Source organism: Spermophilus citellus (assembly GCF_964194105.1).
Source record: "Spermophilus citellus genome assembly, chromosome: X".
NCBI lineage: Eukaryota > Metazoa > Chordata > Mammalia > Rodentia > Sciuridae > Spermophilus > Spermophilus citellus.
In genome coordinates, this window is record NC_138190.1 from 6920600 (window position 1) to 6939106 (window position 18507).

At 40.1% G+C, this 18507-nt stretch overlaps 1 protein-coding gene across 2 annotated transcripts; it reads left to right on the forward strand.

Annotated features, from left to right (window-relative positions):
- The first annotated feature begins 1688 nt into the window (after positions 1-1688).
- On the forward strand, positions 1689-17778 carry MSL3 (MSL complex subunit 3). Of its 2 annotated transcripts, none has more exons than XM_081277201.1 (13): positions 1689-2931; positions 4341-4423; positions 4825-4920; positions 5151-5251; positions 6111-6196; positions 6739-6861; positions 7399-7559; positions 8339-8497; positions 10049-10311; positions 12170-12279; positions 14437-14536; positions 14918-15002; positions 16919-17778. In XM_081277201.1, exons 1-13 carry the CDS (start codon positions 2230-2232, stop codon positions 17016-17018), a joined length of 2169 nt encoding a protein of 722 aa, XP_081133327.1. In that variant the 5' UTR covers positions 1689-2229; the 3' UTR covers positions 17019-17778. The 2 variants fall into 2 exon arrangements, with proteins under 2 accessions (XP_081133327.1, XP_081133328.1); XM_081277202.1 differs by lacking the exon at positions 1689-2931 and adding an exon at positions 3458-4184.
- The last annotated feature ends 729 nt before the right edge of the window (positions 17779-18507 follow it).

The window sequence follows — 18507 nt, forward strand, 5'->3', positions numbered from 1 at the left end:
ACTATACTGGAGCTCTGCTGCTGGGCGTGGCAGCACATGCCAGCTACCTAGTAGGCTGAGGCAGGAGGATCATCTGAATTTAGGAGTTCCAGGACAGCTCCGGGCAACACAGACACCCTGTCAAAAATAAAATAAAAAAAAATAACAAAGATAAAAACTGATGGACAGGGATGGGTCAGGGATACAAATGATTACATTGCCAGCTGGATGCACACTGCTATAGCTAAGAGAAAGGATCACCCTAGGTCAGTCACCCACTAGGTGACATATAATGAGAAGTGAAAATACTTGCTTTAAGAGATTTAATGGCTATCTTAATTCCCTGATCCCTGATGAAAACTGAAAAGTGAGGAAAACACCTTATAAATTTCAGTTCATGAGTAACTTCCTCTCTGAAGGAGAGAAAGTTTTTCTAACATTGTGCCTCTTCCTAGGAAGAAGTAATGGCATGTGTCTCTTCTAATTCACAACAGCTTTATCCCAGTACCCATAAAGCTGCAATTTGCTTGTGTGCTGCTCTGCCATCCTCCAATATACCATCATGGAGGTCAGGGATAATATATGTATTCTAATTTGTGTGTCTAGGACACTCAATAAATATTTATTGCATGAATGAATGGAGGACCAGAAAAAAAAAAACAGATGAGAAACACACCTAATGTCAATAGTAAATATTCACCCAGCACTTACATGCCAGTCACTATACGAAACCATGTACACCAATAGTTAAACAACCCTACCAGGTAAGAGCCATTATATTAATTTAAAACATAACAAAAGAGCATCACAGATTAATCGCTTGTACAAGGTGACAAGCTAGGACACTATTCTCTGTGAGAATAGATTAGGGAGTCACCACATACTTTACCTTTAGGCCCCGGAAGGCAAAGACTGCTCCACCAGTGCTAAAGATAGGACCTCTCTAGTGGAGCCTAACCCTGAGGAGGACTGCAGGGGGTGCTGCCCTTGGCTAAAGTTTAGCTTTTAGATCCCTGGAGGCTTTTCATTTCTTGGACTTTGGAGGAGGGTGGGGCAGAGAAAGAGGCCATGCTCAATGACATAAGTGTGGAAATGGAAAACACCCCAAAGGCTTGAGCCTAGAGTAGAACTCTTTAAGGACAAGAAAAAATCGCAACATTAATACTCCAGTCAAGATTTATACGTGACATGCAATTACCTATGTGTCAAATCTCCTCCTGCCATTTGGGAGGAACACGACCATCTACTTTCCTCATCTAATAAAGTACAATCTAGAGAGGAATCTTGGTTCCAGTTCTGGCTTCTGTGCTATATGACCTTAGTACAGGTCATTATTTGGCCATCTTCCCCCCACCGGTCATTCCTCTCAGAGGAGGGAATAAAGATCCCAGCCTTTATTCTGGCTAGTGGAACCATCACTCACTCAGCTCCTTATACCAGGAAGCCACTGAGTTTTATGGATTCTATTTCATAAATCTGCAATCTGTTCATTAACTAAATATTTATTTGTGCTAGGAGTATACAGTGATGAACTGGATGAGATACATCCCACCCCCAGCTTCAAGGAGCTTACCATCTTAATGAGGGGTTCTTGCAAATGAACAACCCATTCTACAGCAGAGCAGTAAATGCAAGAAAAGGGTAAGTACAGTGCTGGGAGGGCACACTGGAGGGGTATGATTCCTTCTGGGAAGCCTGAGGGATTTTCTCTTGGCAATGCCCAAGCTAAAATATAAAGAATATGTGCCCAGAACCTGGTGAAGGAATAGTGGGGAAAGGGAGGCAAGCACAATTTTCTTAAGATATGAACAGAGTAGTATGGGAAAGAAAAGTGGCAGTTCACAAGGACTGCAGAGATTAGCCTACATGCTGGTCTCCAGCCCCGTCTTAATCCAACTACACTGCCCAGTGTCTTTCCAGTACTGAAAATGAAACAGTCCAGCATCATCCTTCCTTTCTCTGGAGGTCTTTCCTTCATCTTGTATTTACTTAGCACTTCATCTGTGCAGGTACCCGCGTTAACAGCGGTCTCAATAGTGCTTCCAGTCTGAAGGGAGTTTTTCATCTACTGAAGGAAGACCTTGAGGGAGCAATTCCGGAATGCTGGAAGCTGACACATAAGATGTTAACGACCCTTTAAGGACCCATCTGCCTCGCCATCCACTGCTCGCTCCGTCACTTGGGGGCTCCGTGCCTGCCACCTGCTTGTCCTCTCGGAAGGATGACCAAGTGTTCTATTCACTGCCCGGAATGTCCTCCTCCCCTCGCCCAAGGCCACAGCCTGTCTCCAGCCAACTCCAGCACAGCGTCCTTCTCGCGTGGCCACACTCATCAGCGCGCAGCTCTGCCAAGGGGGCTGACGCGCGCGCGCGCGGCTGGGCAGCTCCTGGGGGCAGACGCCATCCAGCCTCCCCGCAGCCTGGTGCCCACCCCAGACCGGCTCTCTCCCTAAGCGCCCCCCACGCCCCGGCAGGACAGCTCGCGTCCGGGGTGACGACCCCGCGTGCACGTGGGCGCAGCCTGGAGGCCGCAGGGACCCTTTCTCATGGGGTCGAGAGGGGCCGTTCTGCCGGAAGATCTCGGCCAGGGGGTCGCGCTCGCCGCCTGCACCCCTCGGGGAGCCCCAGCGGGGACAGGCGGGGGCGCGCCCGGGGGGAAACGCGCGTGCCCGGCGTCTCCCAGGTCCCCGCAGTGGCGCGGGGTGGCCGGAGGAGGGGCCGAGGGCGGGGCGGCCGCAGCCTCCGCCATTCCCGGCCCCCCCCGGCCGCGGAGCGCCGCCTCCCCGCCCGCCCTTCCCCACCGCGCGCGCTCCGCCCGCCCCGGAGCCTCGCCCTCCGCCACGATGAGCAAATGAGCGCAAGCGAGGGCATGAAATTTAAATTCCACTCTGGGGAGAAAGTGCTGTGCTTCGAGCCTGACCCCACCAAGGCGCGAGTGCTGTACGATGCCAAGGTGCCGCCGCGGAGGGCCAGGGAGGAGGAGCGGGTCGGGGACCCTGGCGATGGGAGGCAGGGGCAGGGGCGGGGGCGGTCAGCGGCGCGGAGCCTGGGGAGCGGCGGGTCTCCCCGGCCTGCGCGGAGAGGCGTGGGCAGCAGGGGGCGCTCGTGGGGTGCCGCGCGCTGTAGTCCGGGCGGGGGGCCCAAGATGCTTCCGCTTCCGCTTCCGCTTCCTGCAGCGCTGTACCCGGCTCGCACGGTCTCGAGGCCTGGGTGGCAGTTTGAGCCTACGGTGCCCACTTGGGCCGCATGTATAGATGTGCTGTCGCCTAGTCTCTGCTCTTGCGATAAGTTTCTTCTCATCCTTTGCGATCCAGCACCGCCTGGGCTCCTTGGGGCCACCCTAGCCGCCTGACCCAGGTCTTATTCCTTAGGTCCACAGCGCTGGCTGCCAACTCTTAACCTCGTTGCCCTGGGACCTCTAGTCGGGTTTAGGGTCTATCCCTCCCATAGGCCGTGACCCCATTCTGAGGGCATGATTGATCCCAGTGTCTTGGACCCTCAGGCCCCTACAGCATTGACATTCTCAATCCCTGAGGGATTTGCGTGGGTGTCAACATGTACGGGCAGAATTGCGTCTTGAACCCATCTCCCTAAATCTTTGGGGTCCTGGCCACATCTTAGTTTCTCTGGTCTGGGCGGTGGGCTGGAGTAGGCACTGAAGTCCTGTATCCCTAACGAAAGTGTATTTTGGCGCTTTGGGGGCTAGGGCTGTCCCAGATCCTTTGAGCCACCAAAACGAAACCTTTGGTGCAGAGACAGTGGAGGCCCGGGTGCAGCCTGAGGTGCAGCCTGGGGTGCGACTTTTAGCAAGGCTTAGGCGGTGCCCTCAGTGAGGACATTTCAAGGTCTCTATCTGTTTTGGGTTTCTAAGTCCCTTTACTAAGCCTCCTCCCACCCCGCCCAAGAGTCTCAAGGGGGGACACGCCCCCTTGATGCCCCAGGTGTTCCTTCCTGGGATGTAACTGGGAGGGGTGTCTAAGTCTGACAGCCCATCAGGGAATTGGATGCAGCAGAGCCGGGGAGACTACAACTCCCAGAGGTCTCAGGGCTGCAATTCTCTTCTGTGGTCTGGACTCTCATTAGTGACAAATCAGCCGGCCAATGGCTTCAGAAACTTCACCCTGTCTCAAACTCGGAGACCAATCACAGAGTACTTGGACGGATGTTTCCTATTTTGAGGCATCCACTCAGGGAAAAAAAAAAATGGTATTGAAAGGAAAAATGTTTCAACCCAGCTCTCGGTCTAAAAAAGGAGAGAATGCTTTCTTTTCTCTTAAAAAGGGACTATGATCTAGTTTTCCTGATCTAACTAATAATTCTCTGTGTGTTTTGCCGTTCGTGGGCAATATTTCCTGGTTTCAGATTGTCGATGTTATTGTTGGGAAAGACGAAAAAGGCAGAAAGATCCCAGAATATCTGATTCATTTTAATGGTTGGAACAGAAGGTGAGTGCTTGTTAAACCAGACTGAATATCGATTGTTTATATAGCATAAGAACATCACAAACTTCTTTAAGTTTTAGAAACACTTGTAGAAAAGTTTCATTTCCTGTTTCTGCTTTGTTCTCAAAGCTTGCCTGTTCTGAGGAATGATTACTTTTAAGTTCAATACATTTTAATTCTCTCTGAGTGATTCTGGAAACCCCAGTTATTTCTGGATTTGAATGTTACTTTTTTTCAGTTAATTTGCATTCTTTTGTGATTTTCAAGTTTCTATATAGTTTTCTAAAATGTCAATAATTCTGGGGCACTTCTGTTCCTTTATGGGTTTTTTTTAGTGTTTCTTTTATATCAAAATAAAATACTGAATTTTCTAACCTCTTTTTTTTTTTCTGTTGTTCAATTAGCTGGGATAGATGGGCAGCCGAAGATCATGTGCTTCGTGATACAGATGAAAATCGTAGATTACAGCGTAAATTGGCAAGAAAAGCTGTAGCTCGCCTGTAAGAATACAAAAATCGTGACATAAATGTTTTTCAATGCATATTTCCTTAAGTTTTGAATTTTATGGTTTAAAAGTAATAAAAATGTTTATTAAGTAATTTTACATATTTTAATTATAAGTGTTTCTGAAGTGATCACCATTTATATTCTAAAGTTCAGTTTTTGAGATATTTAAGAATAATCAATGTTAAAATTTATTTCAATTATGTTCACTTTTTTTTTTTTTCAGGAGAAGCACAGGAAGAAAGAAGAAGCGCTGTAGGTTGCCCGGTGTTGACTCTGTCTTAAAAAGTCTCCCTGTTGAAGAAAAAGATGAAAATGGTGAAAATTGTGAGTGACTTGACTCCATTTTTTTTTTTTTTTGGTAAAAAGAACTTTTACCTAGTCTTTTTTATACTTCAGGACTAACTGAGGGGAAGATTCACTGAAATTATACACAGGAAAATTTTGGAAACTCATTATTTTTAGGTGGTATCCAACTTAGAATTTTTTGATTTTATGCTGGTATGAAAGCACACCCATGTAAATATTCTGCTTTTCAATTTCAGAACCATGTTTTAAAAATTACATGATATACTTAATGCATTTATTAAAATAAGCTTTGTGTTAAATGAGTTTGCCCAATTTAAGCTAAGGTAACTATTCAAAGCGCATTTAAAGTAGTCTGCTGTGATATTTGGTAGTTTTGGTGTATTCAATGCATTTGTAATTTGATGGACATAACCCCATCATAAGTTGAGGAGCGTCTCTATGATATGTACCTCTTTTTTGTTGACAATGAAAGTGGCATCAACATGATAAGTCAGCAAATCACTGAGACTTATCAGAGTCATACTCTTGACCACTGCCTTTTTGACCAGTGAACCCCACACAGCTCCTTTCCCATGGTTCATTCTCTTCTCAGTACCTCCAGCATTTATGAATCCAACAAAGAACCATTGAATCCTAGCTGACAAAGCACTTTCAGGTCATTAGCTTGTGTGATTTTTGCATCTGTTGAAGTTGATGTTATATTTATCAAAATAAATTTCTCTTCAGAAAGACACAGTATTTGTGTTCAGTATTTAAAATATATGCAGGACTGCAAATCATCATTCTTGGTAGGATGCATACTATACCTATAGATTTGTAAGCATAACAGTAGGAAAAATATATAATAAAAGTTTGTCTGATTTTTTTTTTCACTTAGCCATAAGCAGTTCCTCTGATGACAGTGGTGAAGAAAAGGATGAAGAAATAAGTGAAGGAAGTGATAGTGAAGAAAAGACTGAAGTGGTAAAAAAGTTCTTGTCATAAAAACTTTGGCTTTAGTATATATTTTAGTGGTAAAATTTCATAGTAAAATTCTGTACTTATGAATGATTTTTTAAAGATATTTTAAACCAAAATAATAAAATTTGCTTGACATTTTAAGAAAAGTGATCCTTATTTACAGTCACTATGTGAGCCTCTCAGTGACTCTTTATACCTATGGAGTGTTTCTATAAATTATCTCTTTTTCCCCAATAAAATTGTGAGCTGCATTTTGTAATGATGAATTTTTTAATGGAGCACAACAAAGTTTGGGCTCTTCTGCCTGCTTGCAAAGTTACCATAACCCCAGTGGTAAACTTAAAGGAAGAAGAAACAAAATAAGCATTTGCAACATAGTTAACATCCTAGAACAAGTTAACTTTAGCATACTTAGAACTGGGACAAAATGTGAATGTTGAGGATACACTGGTACTTTTTTATAGCAGTCTCTCATCTACTATCCTATTTTTGGTAGTACTCTGCTCCTATTTTAATTAATTAAAAGTGGAATTGTGATGTTTCAGAAAGAAGAACTAGAGCTGCAAACAAAAAAAGAAATGGAAGAAAGGACAATAACTATAGACATCCCCGAAGTTCTGAAGAAGCAGCTTGAAGATGATTGTTACTATATTAATAGGAGGAAACGGGTAAGTGGGGAGGATATGTAAAACACAGAGTTATTAGTGTGCTTTCATTTAATTGTATTTTGCAATCACAGTCTCCAACAATTGAGAAGCTTGGAGGATTGAACTTTTACATTTTTGGTTTTATATGAGTTAGGTTTTAAAGGTTGTGTACTCTTAGAGGCTCCCAGAATTGTTCTAATTTGACACTAAGATTGAGAATCACTGCTTACATCTACTCCAAAAAGCAACAGTGTAATCAACATGAGGACATGATAAAAAAAGATCACAGAACTTCAGTATATATTTATTTTAAAAGTTTTATCTAAGCAGAATTGACTTCACTTGATTGATTGATTCATTCATTGATTGTGGTGCTGGGAATTGAACCCATAGCCTTCTGCATGTGAGGGAAGCACTCTACCAGCCAAGCTATAGCTCCAGCCCAACTTTCCTTTATTTTTGAGTTAAAAAGTGAAAGAGGTACAACCACCCTTTCTTGGAATATATTGTTTATTATTATCGTATACATACATCAGATGTTTTTAATTTTGTTAACAGTTAGTGAAACTTCCATGCCAGACCAACATCATAACTATTTTGGAATCCTATGTGAAGCATTTTGCTATTAATGCAGCCTTTTCTGCCAATGAGAGGCCTCGTCACCATCATGCTATGGTACACGCCAATATGAATGTGCATTATGTCCCAGCAGAAAAAAAGTGAGTACTGGCATGTTTGGCATCTCATGATTTTCATTGTGTGTTAGAAAAGCTGTTCCCATTTAGACCAGGGAATTCCTTTCTCTGTTCAGTAATTTTGAATGTATTTAATATATAATTTAATGACTTAATACTAACTCTTTGAATAACCATAGCCAAATATTGTTACTTTTGTGAATTCTTTTAGAACTCTCTTTGCACATCTGGCCTAGATGCATTGAGAGTGCACCACCTTGTCACTAAGACTGGTATTTTAAGTGGTATCATGCAGGCAATAACTCAACTTTTTTTCCTTGAGAAACACCAGAATGGGCAATGTGAGTTTGATCAAAGCTTGTTTCTAAACAGGTCTTTATTCTAGTCAAAGTAGCCATCCTCATATCCCACCCTGCCCACCCAACATGACTGGAGCAGAGTCGGAGAGGTAGAGTGTCAGAGTTGAAGCAGGGGTTAGGAGTCTGGTGGGTTCTGTCCAGTTGACAACTCTTAGTAGCACAGGATTCTGGATCTCCACAAGTAACATTGGACTTATTTGTGTTAAATAGGTATGTTGAAGTTGCTGACGTACTTTCTGCACTTTATGGTATGAATCTATGTCCCTATTTTAGCATTAATTATTAACATCCATAGATTCATTTCCTTCTTTATAGGTATAGGTGTAATATATAATGTTTAAGTTTAAACCTCTTCTATATTAAGAGTGTACAACTTTGTTGTGAAAATTTAGAGAGTATCTGTTTCATTATCACATCTCTTATCTTTTCTTTTTCTCCTCTCAGTGTGGACCTTTGTAAGGAGATGGTGGATGGATTAAGAATAACCTTTGATTATACTCTCCCACTGGTTTTGCTCTACCCATATGAACAAGCTCAGTATAAAAAGGTGACTTCGTCTAAATTTTTTCTTCCAATTAAGGAAAGTGCCACAAACACTAATAGGTAAGTTAGATAACTTGCACTTTAACCCTCAGATGTCAGCATTAACATATTAAAATCCTTTTTGGAAGAGTCCAGTCTGATGCTGTGAGGGCCAGTGTATTTGGAGGAAGGGAACAATTGAAAAGTTCCCATACTGGTAATTTCTTTTTTCCTAGGTAAGCTAAAGTTGTTCTTTACTTTCTCATGGCTCCAGAAGATTTTTCCCCAAGTGAAGATTCCAGTGTAGAGAATTTAGGTGGGATTATGAGCAGCTGGCCCACCTTTCAGAAGACAGTGGGGGCTAGAGTGAAGAGAGCACAGGCCAAGAAGGGTGGAAAGGGTAGGCTTGACCTGAACTCCCTCACTTGCTGTATGTCACTTGGGAATGTTCCTTCTGAGCTTGTCGTGTTTGTCTCTGTAAATGGAATGGACATCTGTCTCTCTGGTGGTATTAAATAAGCAAATTTCAGCCCTTAGTAAAAGTTAGTTTCCTTTGTGGTCTGCTATGTAACCATTTTTTTCCCTCAATAAACAAGCATGCTTCATTCTCTGTTCTTTGGAGGGGGTACTCCCCAATTTAAAGTCTTCTCTTAATCTGTGTAATGCTAGGCTACTCTCTCTCACTCCTTCCTTCTTGAGAGGGTGACCTGCTCTCAAGACTTTCATTTATCTATCTCTCTTAACCCCTTACCTCCTGCTTTAATCTACTAGTACCCAACTAATCACTTTCTGCAAGGGCATTAATAATTTCCCACTTGCCACAGGCTGGATTTTGCATCAACCACTTTTTCCCACCCTTTCTTTGTCCCTTGGTCTCCATGGTTCCTGCCTTTCCCAATTGTCTCTGCCTCTCTACCATCCCTTTTGGTGGCTTTTCTCTTCTCTCCTTTCCCCCCATGTCAGTTTCACCATACCTGAGAGGTCTTTGAGACTCACTGGGCACCTGTATTGATGTTCCCATGTTTACTCCACACCTGGAGATTTCTAGTGTCCAGGGTGTACTCTCTCTAATGCTCATGACTTTTTCAAATCCTGCTGTTAGTTACATTTTGATGAGGTGATACCATATTTTTCTTGCCTAGACCAGGGTTTCTCAGTCTCAGCCCCACTGATGTTTTGAACAGAATCTTTGAGGTGGGGGCTGTCCTGTGCAGTGTAAGATCTTTAGCAGCATCCCTGGTCTCCCCTCACTAGACAGCAGTAGCTCACCTTCTCTCAGCTGTGTTAACCAAAGCCGTCTCCATATATTGCCAGTTGTCCCTTATTAGGGCAAAATTGTTCCCATAATAGAGCCACCAGTCTCAGAAAATATAAAAGGAGCATCACAATCTTTATAATGTCAGCATGCCTTGAAAAGTTATGGAGAGGATTCAAATGACTTCATCTGTTGAATAACTCTTTGAGAAAGTGTGTATTTTGTTGTACTTGGAGGCATAGATATAGAGCCCTACTGGTTTTGGGAGTGGACTTCCTGTTCTGGCTTTAGGAGGTCCTTTAAGAAACTGTGGGGTTCTACAGAGTGACGGCATGTGACATGGTAGCTGTGTGTGACATTCTCTCTTTATTGCCTAGGAGCCAGGAAGAGCTGTCTCCAAGCCCACCTTTGTTGAATCCATCTACACCACAGTCCACAGAGAGTCAGCCTACCACTGGTGAACCAGCCACCCCCAAGAGGCGCAAAGCTGAGCCAGAAGCACTGCAGTCTCTGAGGCGGTCCACACGCCATAGCACCAACTGTGACAGGCTATCTGAGAGTAGCGCTTCACCTCAGCCCAAGCGAAGGCAGCAGGACACATCCTCCAGCATGCCCAAATTATTCCTGCACCTGGAAAAGAGTAAGTTCCATCCTGGGAGCTCCAGGCTGGGGAGAGCTGCCACTTCCTTTGTGCTCAGTCTGGGCCAGGCCACACACTTAAGTTCCTGTGTGTATGGACAGTTTATGTGTTTCCCAGACTATGGTCTGAATTCTATTAGGCCACCTACTTTCCAGAAGGGGAAACCAAGCCATAAAAAGACAAAGTACATGTGGCATAGGTGGCATAGTGCAACTTTGTGTCCTAAGCTTTCCTTTTTCACTGCACTCTCTACCACTTCTTGGGAACAAATTGCATTGTTGGAATTCCATGTTTTGTATAATCCTAATGATAATATTCAAAATGAGCATTTCTAGTGGATTGTTTTGATTTTTTTCTTATCTTAAAAACCTACCTTTAAAAAATCCTTTTTGAGAGCTAGAGTTGTGGCTCAGTGATAGAGCACTTGCCTAGCATGTGTGAGGCACTGGGTTCAATTCTCAGCACCACATGTAAATAAATAAAATAGAGGTCCATTGACAACTAAAAAGATATTAAAAAAATCTTTTTGAGGGCTGGGGTTGTGGCTCAGAGCTAAAGTGCTTGCCTAGTATGCGTGAGGCACTGGGTTCCATCCTCAGCACCACATAAAAATAAAACAAAGGTATTGTGTCCACTCACAACTAAAAAATAAATGTTTAAAAAATCCTTTTGAATAATGTTAAGAAAAATCAGATGCTATGCTTTGTCAGGTTTATTGAGATATAATCCACATACCATACAATTTACCCATTTTAAGGGGTTTTTAGTATATTCAGACTTATTAAATCATCACCAAAATCAGTTCCAAACATTTTTACTACCACATAAAAGATATCCCATATGCATTAGCAGTCACTTCTCATGTGGCCCTCCCCATATCCTTGGCAACTATTAATCTATCTCTATAGATTTTCCTATAGAAAATGACTTCATTTTATATAAATAGAATCATATACTATGTAAGTAGGTGATTATTAAGTATTAATTGAAGATTGGGGAGGTTTAGCTGGGAAAAGTAACAGACAAACCCGTTTAAAAAAAAAATACTAAAACATGAAGGGCTAGCTTTTCCTTTTTCTTGGCATTATTTATTTTTTTATTTGGGGTGGGTACTGGAGATTGAACTCAGGGACACTCAACCACTGAGCCACATTCCCAACCCTATTTTTGTATTTTATTTAGAGACAGGGTTTCACTGAGTTCTTAGTGCCTCGCTGATTGCTGAGGCTGGCTTTGAACTTGCAATCCTCCTGCCTCAACCTCCCGAGCCGCTGGGGGCATTATTTATTTATTGAGGCAAAATTCACATGTAAGATTAACCATTTTAAAGAAAATGGCTCAGTGATACCATATTTTTTAACAAGTTTATGGAGATAAACCCTGTATACCCCACAATTTACCCATTTGAAGTGTACAGTTCAGTGGTTTTTAGTTTCATAGAGTTGTGCACCCATCTGAATCTGAAACATTTTTAGCACCCTCAAAAGAAACCCTGTACCCATTAGCATTCACTCCCCATTCCCTCCTTTTGCAAGCTCCTTGCAACCCTAGTCTACTTTCTCTCTATGGATTTGCTTGTCCTGTAACTTTCATGGACATGGAATCATATGATATGTGGCCCTTTGTGATGGGTTCCTTTCTCTTAGCATGTTTTCAAGATTTTTCCACACTCTAGCATGTATTATTTCTTTATTCCTTTTTTTAACCAAATAATTTTCTACTGCTATCTTTTACAAGAGAAAAGCCTTATTGTTCTAGAGAACTGACTAGATTTTTGTTCTGCTGTTTATAAGTCTTAATGATATTCTTTAATTCAATTCCTGTGTAACTTATAAGCAAATATCTTTTTCTTTTGAAGAGACACCAGTTCATAGCAGATCATCTTCCCCCATTCCTCTAACTCCTAGTAAGGAAGGGAGTGCTGTGTTTGCTGGCTTTGAAGGGAGAAGAACTAATGAGATAAATGAGGTAAAGAGTTAGTATTTGATGTTTATCTCCAGTGATTCTTTCACCATTTGTGGTTGTTTGAATCCTAGGGTCCTGAAGCATTTTGCTGCTATTACTGTAAATATTAACAAAAGTGTTTGCAGAATTATTCTTAACAGTGTGCTTTTGGTTTCAAAATAGAGAATATTATTAGGATTCCAACCCTAAAAGATATCATCTTTTATCTTAGATAAGTACAATTATTGAAACACTAATATTTTCATTCTGTAGAATAGGCATCAGCATACTTTTTGTGGTACAGGCCAGAAAGTAAATCTTTTAGGCTTTGTGGACCACATGGTGTCTGTTAAAACTAGCCAGGTCCAAAAATAGCCACAGGCAACATGTAAATAGAATGGGTGCTCTGTGTTCCAGTAAAACTTTATTTATGAACACTGAAAATGGAATAGCATATGATTTTCATATGCTACAAAGTATTGTCCTTTTGTATCTTTTCAATCATTTAAAAATATGGAGTCCATTTTTAGCTTATGGGCAATATAGAAGCTGGCAGAATGTTTGGCCAGATGTAAGCAGCACATTGTCATTTGCTGACCCCTACTTTAGACATCTGAATTTCCTACATTATCAACAGTAATACTAATATTCATCCACTTGAAAGCATGTTGTATACCAACATTGTGACAGATAATTGAACCTATTACCTTAAATTCCTGAAAACAGCCCTTGCTACCACATATCATTTGATATATGAAAAATTTTCTTTTTGAAACCTTTTTTTAGTGTCACTTAGGAGATGTAGCTAGTAAGCATTTCAAGGGTTCAGAAGAAGTCTTAGTTCTTGGGATATCCCTTGACTCTCCCTTAGGTTGGGATTTCCTTATTTCTTTGGGGTAAATAGGTTTGCTCAGAGGAACATGGCTTTAGTAGTCAAAGTGCATCTGATGCTGGAAACTGGGGTCAGTAAACTGCCTCTGTAAAGAGTTAGACTGTAAATATTTTCAGGGTTGAGAACAGTATGTTCTTCTTTGACACTATGAACTCTGCTGTTACAGTGTGAAAGCAAGAGATGATAAATAAATAAATGAGTGTGGCTTGTGCCCCCCAAATTCATTCATTCATAGATGCTGGGAGTATACATTTGATTTTTTTTTTTTTTTTTTTTTTTTTTTGGTACATAAGCCTTGGACTAGATTTAACATGGGCTATAGCTGGCTGACCCTGATGTACTCTTATCTCTTATTTATGTTATGGTAATTGTTGAGGATAGATTAATGAATTACTATTATAAGCATTCTCCAACACATATTTTTTCAGACAAGGAGGCACTGCAGGTTTTATTATTTAAAGGAAAACAGCATTTCTTTTAAAGGGCATCTAATATTTAGACAAGGATCATCATTCCCACTGTGGTCAGCTGTGCAATTCTGCCATCTAGTGGTCACAGGTACAGCTGCAGGCCATAGAAAAGAAGGATGATTTCTGGTAAATGAACTAAAGAGACCTTAGTGAATTCCCACCTCCTTAAGTGCCTCCACCATGGTATTTTAACTAGATTCCTTATCCTAATGTCCTATCGCTCACTTTTCTCCAAAGCTTACATGTTGCAAAAGCCAAAGTGGTAACTCAGTAGAATAGGCTCGGGATGTCTGGTTTGCTGATGTATTTCCAGGGAAATTCATCAGAGTGTTTTGAAATACACCTCTTACTTTAACAAAAGCCGTAAGTTCTGAAATTCACAGTAAAGGCAAGGAAACCATTTACCAGGTTGGAAGCCTATTTCTGGTTGATTCGAGGGGTTTGGAGATTCAAATTAGATTCCATAGTGAACTCAACTGCAAGAAATTAAGGAATTTTTAAACAATGGAAATATTGCTCAACACATGTTTTTAGTTTGTTTTTAAATGCTTCATTCTTTAACATTGTAAGACTTCCAATAAAGGAAAAAAGAACCAAGTGACCAAAACAGTTACAGTTAGTAATAACTATTGAGAATTAAGAATGTTTCTTTAAATTTAAGTCATTATGTCCTGCAATTTTGTTTATTTTTGTAAAGCTCTGTTTGTTTTGATGTAGTTGTATTTTTCCCTCTACATACAATTAACCATCATAAGATATATGTGATTAGAAGTGTCTCCATGAGGAATAGTGAAAGCCTTCAACTCATGCTTTTTCCAGGTCCTCTCCTGGAAGCTTGTGCCTGACAATTACCCGCCAGGTGACCAGCCACCACCACCCTCTTATATTTATGGGGCACAACATTTGTTGCGATTATTTGGTAAGATCTTGGTTTCTGCTCTCTTATTCCATTTTTCATTTAGCGTTGTTTTTAACACTTATTAATTCATGTCATTTTGTGGTTTGGGCTGCAAATATCTGACTAATGTGGATACTTACTTTCCATTTGGGGTTCTAAAAAATCATCCAAAGGTGACCTCTTCAAAGGAAAAGTATTAAATAAAGCTTAAATTTCACAAAAGTTGTACTTTTGTATTGGTACCTCTGTTCTAACTTTGTTCAATAAGAGGTTTTGTTTGATAATGTACATGTTAATTTCAGTTCCTAAAAGGAAAAAGAGAAATCCAGATGACCCCTGAGTGTTTCCTACACATTTATAAATTATTCTAATTGTAAATATTTGGCCCTTTTTTTAATGCAGTAAAACTTCCAGAAATCCTTGGAAAGATGTCCTTTTCTGAGAAGAATCTGAAGGCTTTACTGAAGCACTTTGATCTCTTTCTGAGGTATTTTTTATTACTCTCTCAGAACTTACCTCTACTGCTGTATATGGGACTTATCTAAGCTTCTCTTCAGCACTTGTGGAAGGCAGCAGTGTGATGGTTTAAATAGTAGCAGTGTTACTTAAGTGATGTGAGTTCTAACCAAAATGGTAATACACAAAGTGATTGAGATTGACAATGATTGACATTTTTTATTCAGGACTCTTATTTGTTATATTAGCATCTATGGGTTTGATTTTGGCATTTAATTTAAAGTTAAGATAAATAATCCCTAGTCTGTGCCAGTATTCCTGAATTCTATCATTTTCTTATCTAATACGACTGTTTGACCTGAGGATCTGCCTCCTATCTTCATCCCCCAGACTGTGACCCAGCTTCATTGTCCCCCTCTCCCATTCAGATGTCCTTACCTTGGTCTTTGGGGCTAGCCTTCACCCTGTCTCACCTTGCTCAACCTTGCTACCTGACTTTATTTCTTTCTTCTCTTTAAGGATACCTCCTTCTAGGCAGGCCCCACACTAATTTAGGATTTGCCAGAGTAAAGAGTGCCCCACCTACAGAAATCAGTCTCATGGTTTAAAAAGATACTTATCTTTAGGAATTAGGAATAAAGTATCCTGAGAGGAATTAGAATTTAAAACATTTTATTGGAAAGAAGTTTCTAAAATACCTTCTTCCCTCCCAACATCCCCCTCAAACAAATCCATAAATCTATATAACATAAAACACTGAAATCAAATGTCAAGAAAATATGAAGAGACTGCTACAGCTTATTGTATGGAAGCCTTCTAGTTTGAAGTATTCACCATACAAAATAAAACGTAGGACTTTAGCTGGGCACAGTGGCACATGCCTATAATCCCAGTAATTTGGAAGCCTGAGGCAGGAGGATTACAAGTTTGAGGCCAGCCTCAGCAACTTAGAGAGGTCCTAAGCAAATTAGTGAGACAGTGTCTCATAATAAATAATAAAAGAGCTGGGAATGTGGTTAATCGCCCCTGGGTTCAATCCCCAGTACCAAAAATAAATAAATAAATAAATAAATAAATAAATAAATAAATAAATAAATAAATAAATAAAGGAGTTTAGAAAATAACTTGGGAGGATTTACAAATAAATATAGATGAAGGTTTTAAAAATGTATCTGATGATATCAGTTAAAATCAGTGGACTTCAGTAATGACTGCAAAAAGTGTGCAATCATAGAAGAAAAAAGACCTGGCTGTCAAATGAATTTTGACTCAGTTTTTACTAAAAAAAGGTGTTGCATATTTTTAGAGATTTAAACATGTAGGCGCTTACTAGTGAGTATTTTGCATACTTAAGAGTACTTTAACCCTTTATGGAAAATCAGTTGAAGTTTGAGTCAACATATTATCTATATGTCGCAGATTCTTGAATGACTGGCCACATTTTAACATCCATCTTCAGATAGTTTTAGGTCAGTCTTTTATGGGTTTTGATATTGCAATTGGAACTGTGATACCTTTTGGCGTGGCAACTTAGGACACAAAATACAAAATTAGTTATTCAGATCAGTTTTCAAATAACTTCATTCATATACACAATGTGAATTTCTTAAGTGACATTGATTTCATAATTTGTTCTTTTTTTATAGTTTGAAAAATAGGAAAATATTCTCCAAGGCTTCATAAAGTGTTTGTAGAATCAGACTGCCACCTAGTGGGGTTTAGATTTTAATTTAGGTACTTTTACACTCAGTGATGGTAAAAGGCTTCAGAAAAATAGTAATTCACATAGAAGCCAGATAAATGTGATGAAAGCAATCATTATGTAGAAATGAAGATGGTAACAGTTTTTCTTCCTAATATCAAAAAAGTTGAAATATTACAGTGCATTGAAACTTAATATTGTGTTTACTGATTCTCATTGAGATAATTTTTTTTTCCTTTTTCCAGGTTTTTAGCAGAATACCATGATGACTTCTTCCCAGAATCTGCTTATGTTGCTGCCTGTGAGGCACACTACAGCACCAAGAACCCCAGGGCAATTTATTAAAGTTTTAATGGTTCTATAAGAACAGTTGCTCTGTCTGGCTTTGTATTCTGCGTTCCAGGTTAAGAACTGATGAGGTACTCAGCTTTCTTTACAGAGAGCACAAACACTGGGCCCACCCTGGAGGGCTCTGTGAGAGGCAGGCTCTGTTATTTGAGTTGCCCACATACTGTAGTTCTTTGAGTTGTTTGTTATAAATTACTTTCTAGGTGCCTGACCATGCTGTGATGTCACATTTGCTGCTGCACAGGCCATCTGTGATGGCAGGAGAAGAACAGTTGTGTTCATAAAGAAATGTTCATGAAAGCGTACATAGACGAAGTTGTTTTGGTAGATGTTGCAGTTTGTTGTTAGTAAGAACCACATTGTTTAGTTATTTGTTAGCATTAAACAAAATATTTTTGCAAACTATTTTCATTCTTGAGAGGAGGCTAAGCAACTCTGTTCAACGAATTGTAGTTTGTACTTAGAAAGTGCAAAATAGTCTCAAAAGTACTTTAGAGGGAATTGATATTGACGGCAAAAGAAAACTTGCAGCTATACATTTGCTTGTAACAGTTCCCTCTCTGTGAAACATTATTTTTGGTTATCTAAATATATCTAAATAATGTGAAAACATTATTTTTGGTTATCTAAATAAAGCATTGCCTGTCTTGTTGGAGACTTTACAGCTATACTTTGTTGTGTAATGTTATGGTTCCATTTCTATAAAGTGTTATTTTTGGTGATCTAAATAAAGTGTTGCCTGTTTTGTTTGAAAGAATCAAGAGAGTTTTTGCTCTGGTCTTTTCCTTTTTATTGCATGGCAACAGTGAGCAAACTTCTTTAACTTGTAACTTTTTGATTTTGTTTTGTTTTACTTTTGTGCCTTTTCCCCCTTTCCTTCTTTGATTTTCCCTCACTTGGCAGCATGACTAGATGGTGGTTTCTAGAAGTTACAGTGGTTCTGTGCTGTCTTGTTGCTGGACTGTGGATCCATATGGGCTGGCACTAGTTTATCCTACTCCAAAATTTCCAGCAGATGGGCTCTGTAGTCATCCTTCTAATTTTCATTTTAGTCTCTCCCATACTCCCTTACCCCATATGTATAAAAAGTTCTAAATTGGTAGAATGGCATTCCATGCAGGCATTGACTGTCAAAACTCTCTTTTCATGTAGCTCAGCTTAATTGACCTTTACTTACAAAGATCATTGGTCATACACAACAGGGGCCACAAGAGTAATTTTGAATCTATAAATAGTTCCATCAAAGTGATTTGTTCTCTTTGACAAGTGAGAATCAGTACCTCTAAATCTGCAGAGTAGACATCCTCTTATATGCATTTAATTGTTAAGTAAAATCATAGTTTTTGATGACTAATCTGGAGTAGTATTCAGGTTCATGACAGATTTCATCTCCATTTGGTTTATGTAATGCCTTCTTAAATCTGGTTCCTACACTGTGATCTGAAGTGCTTTTAAAAGTTTAATCAGTAATATTCAGGGCCTGGAA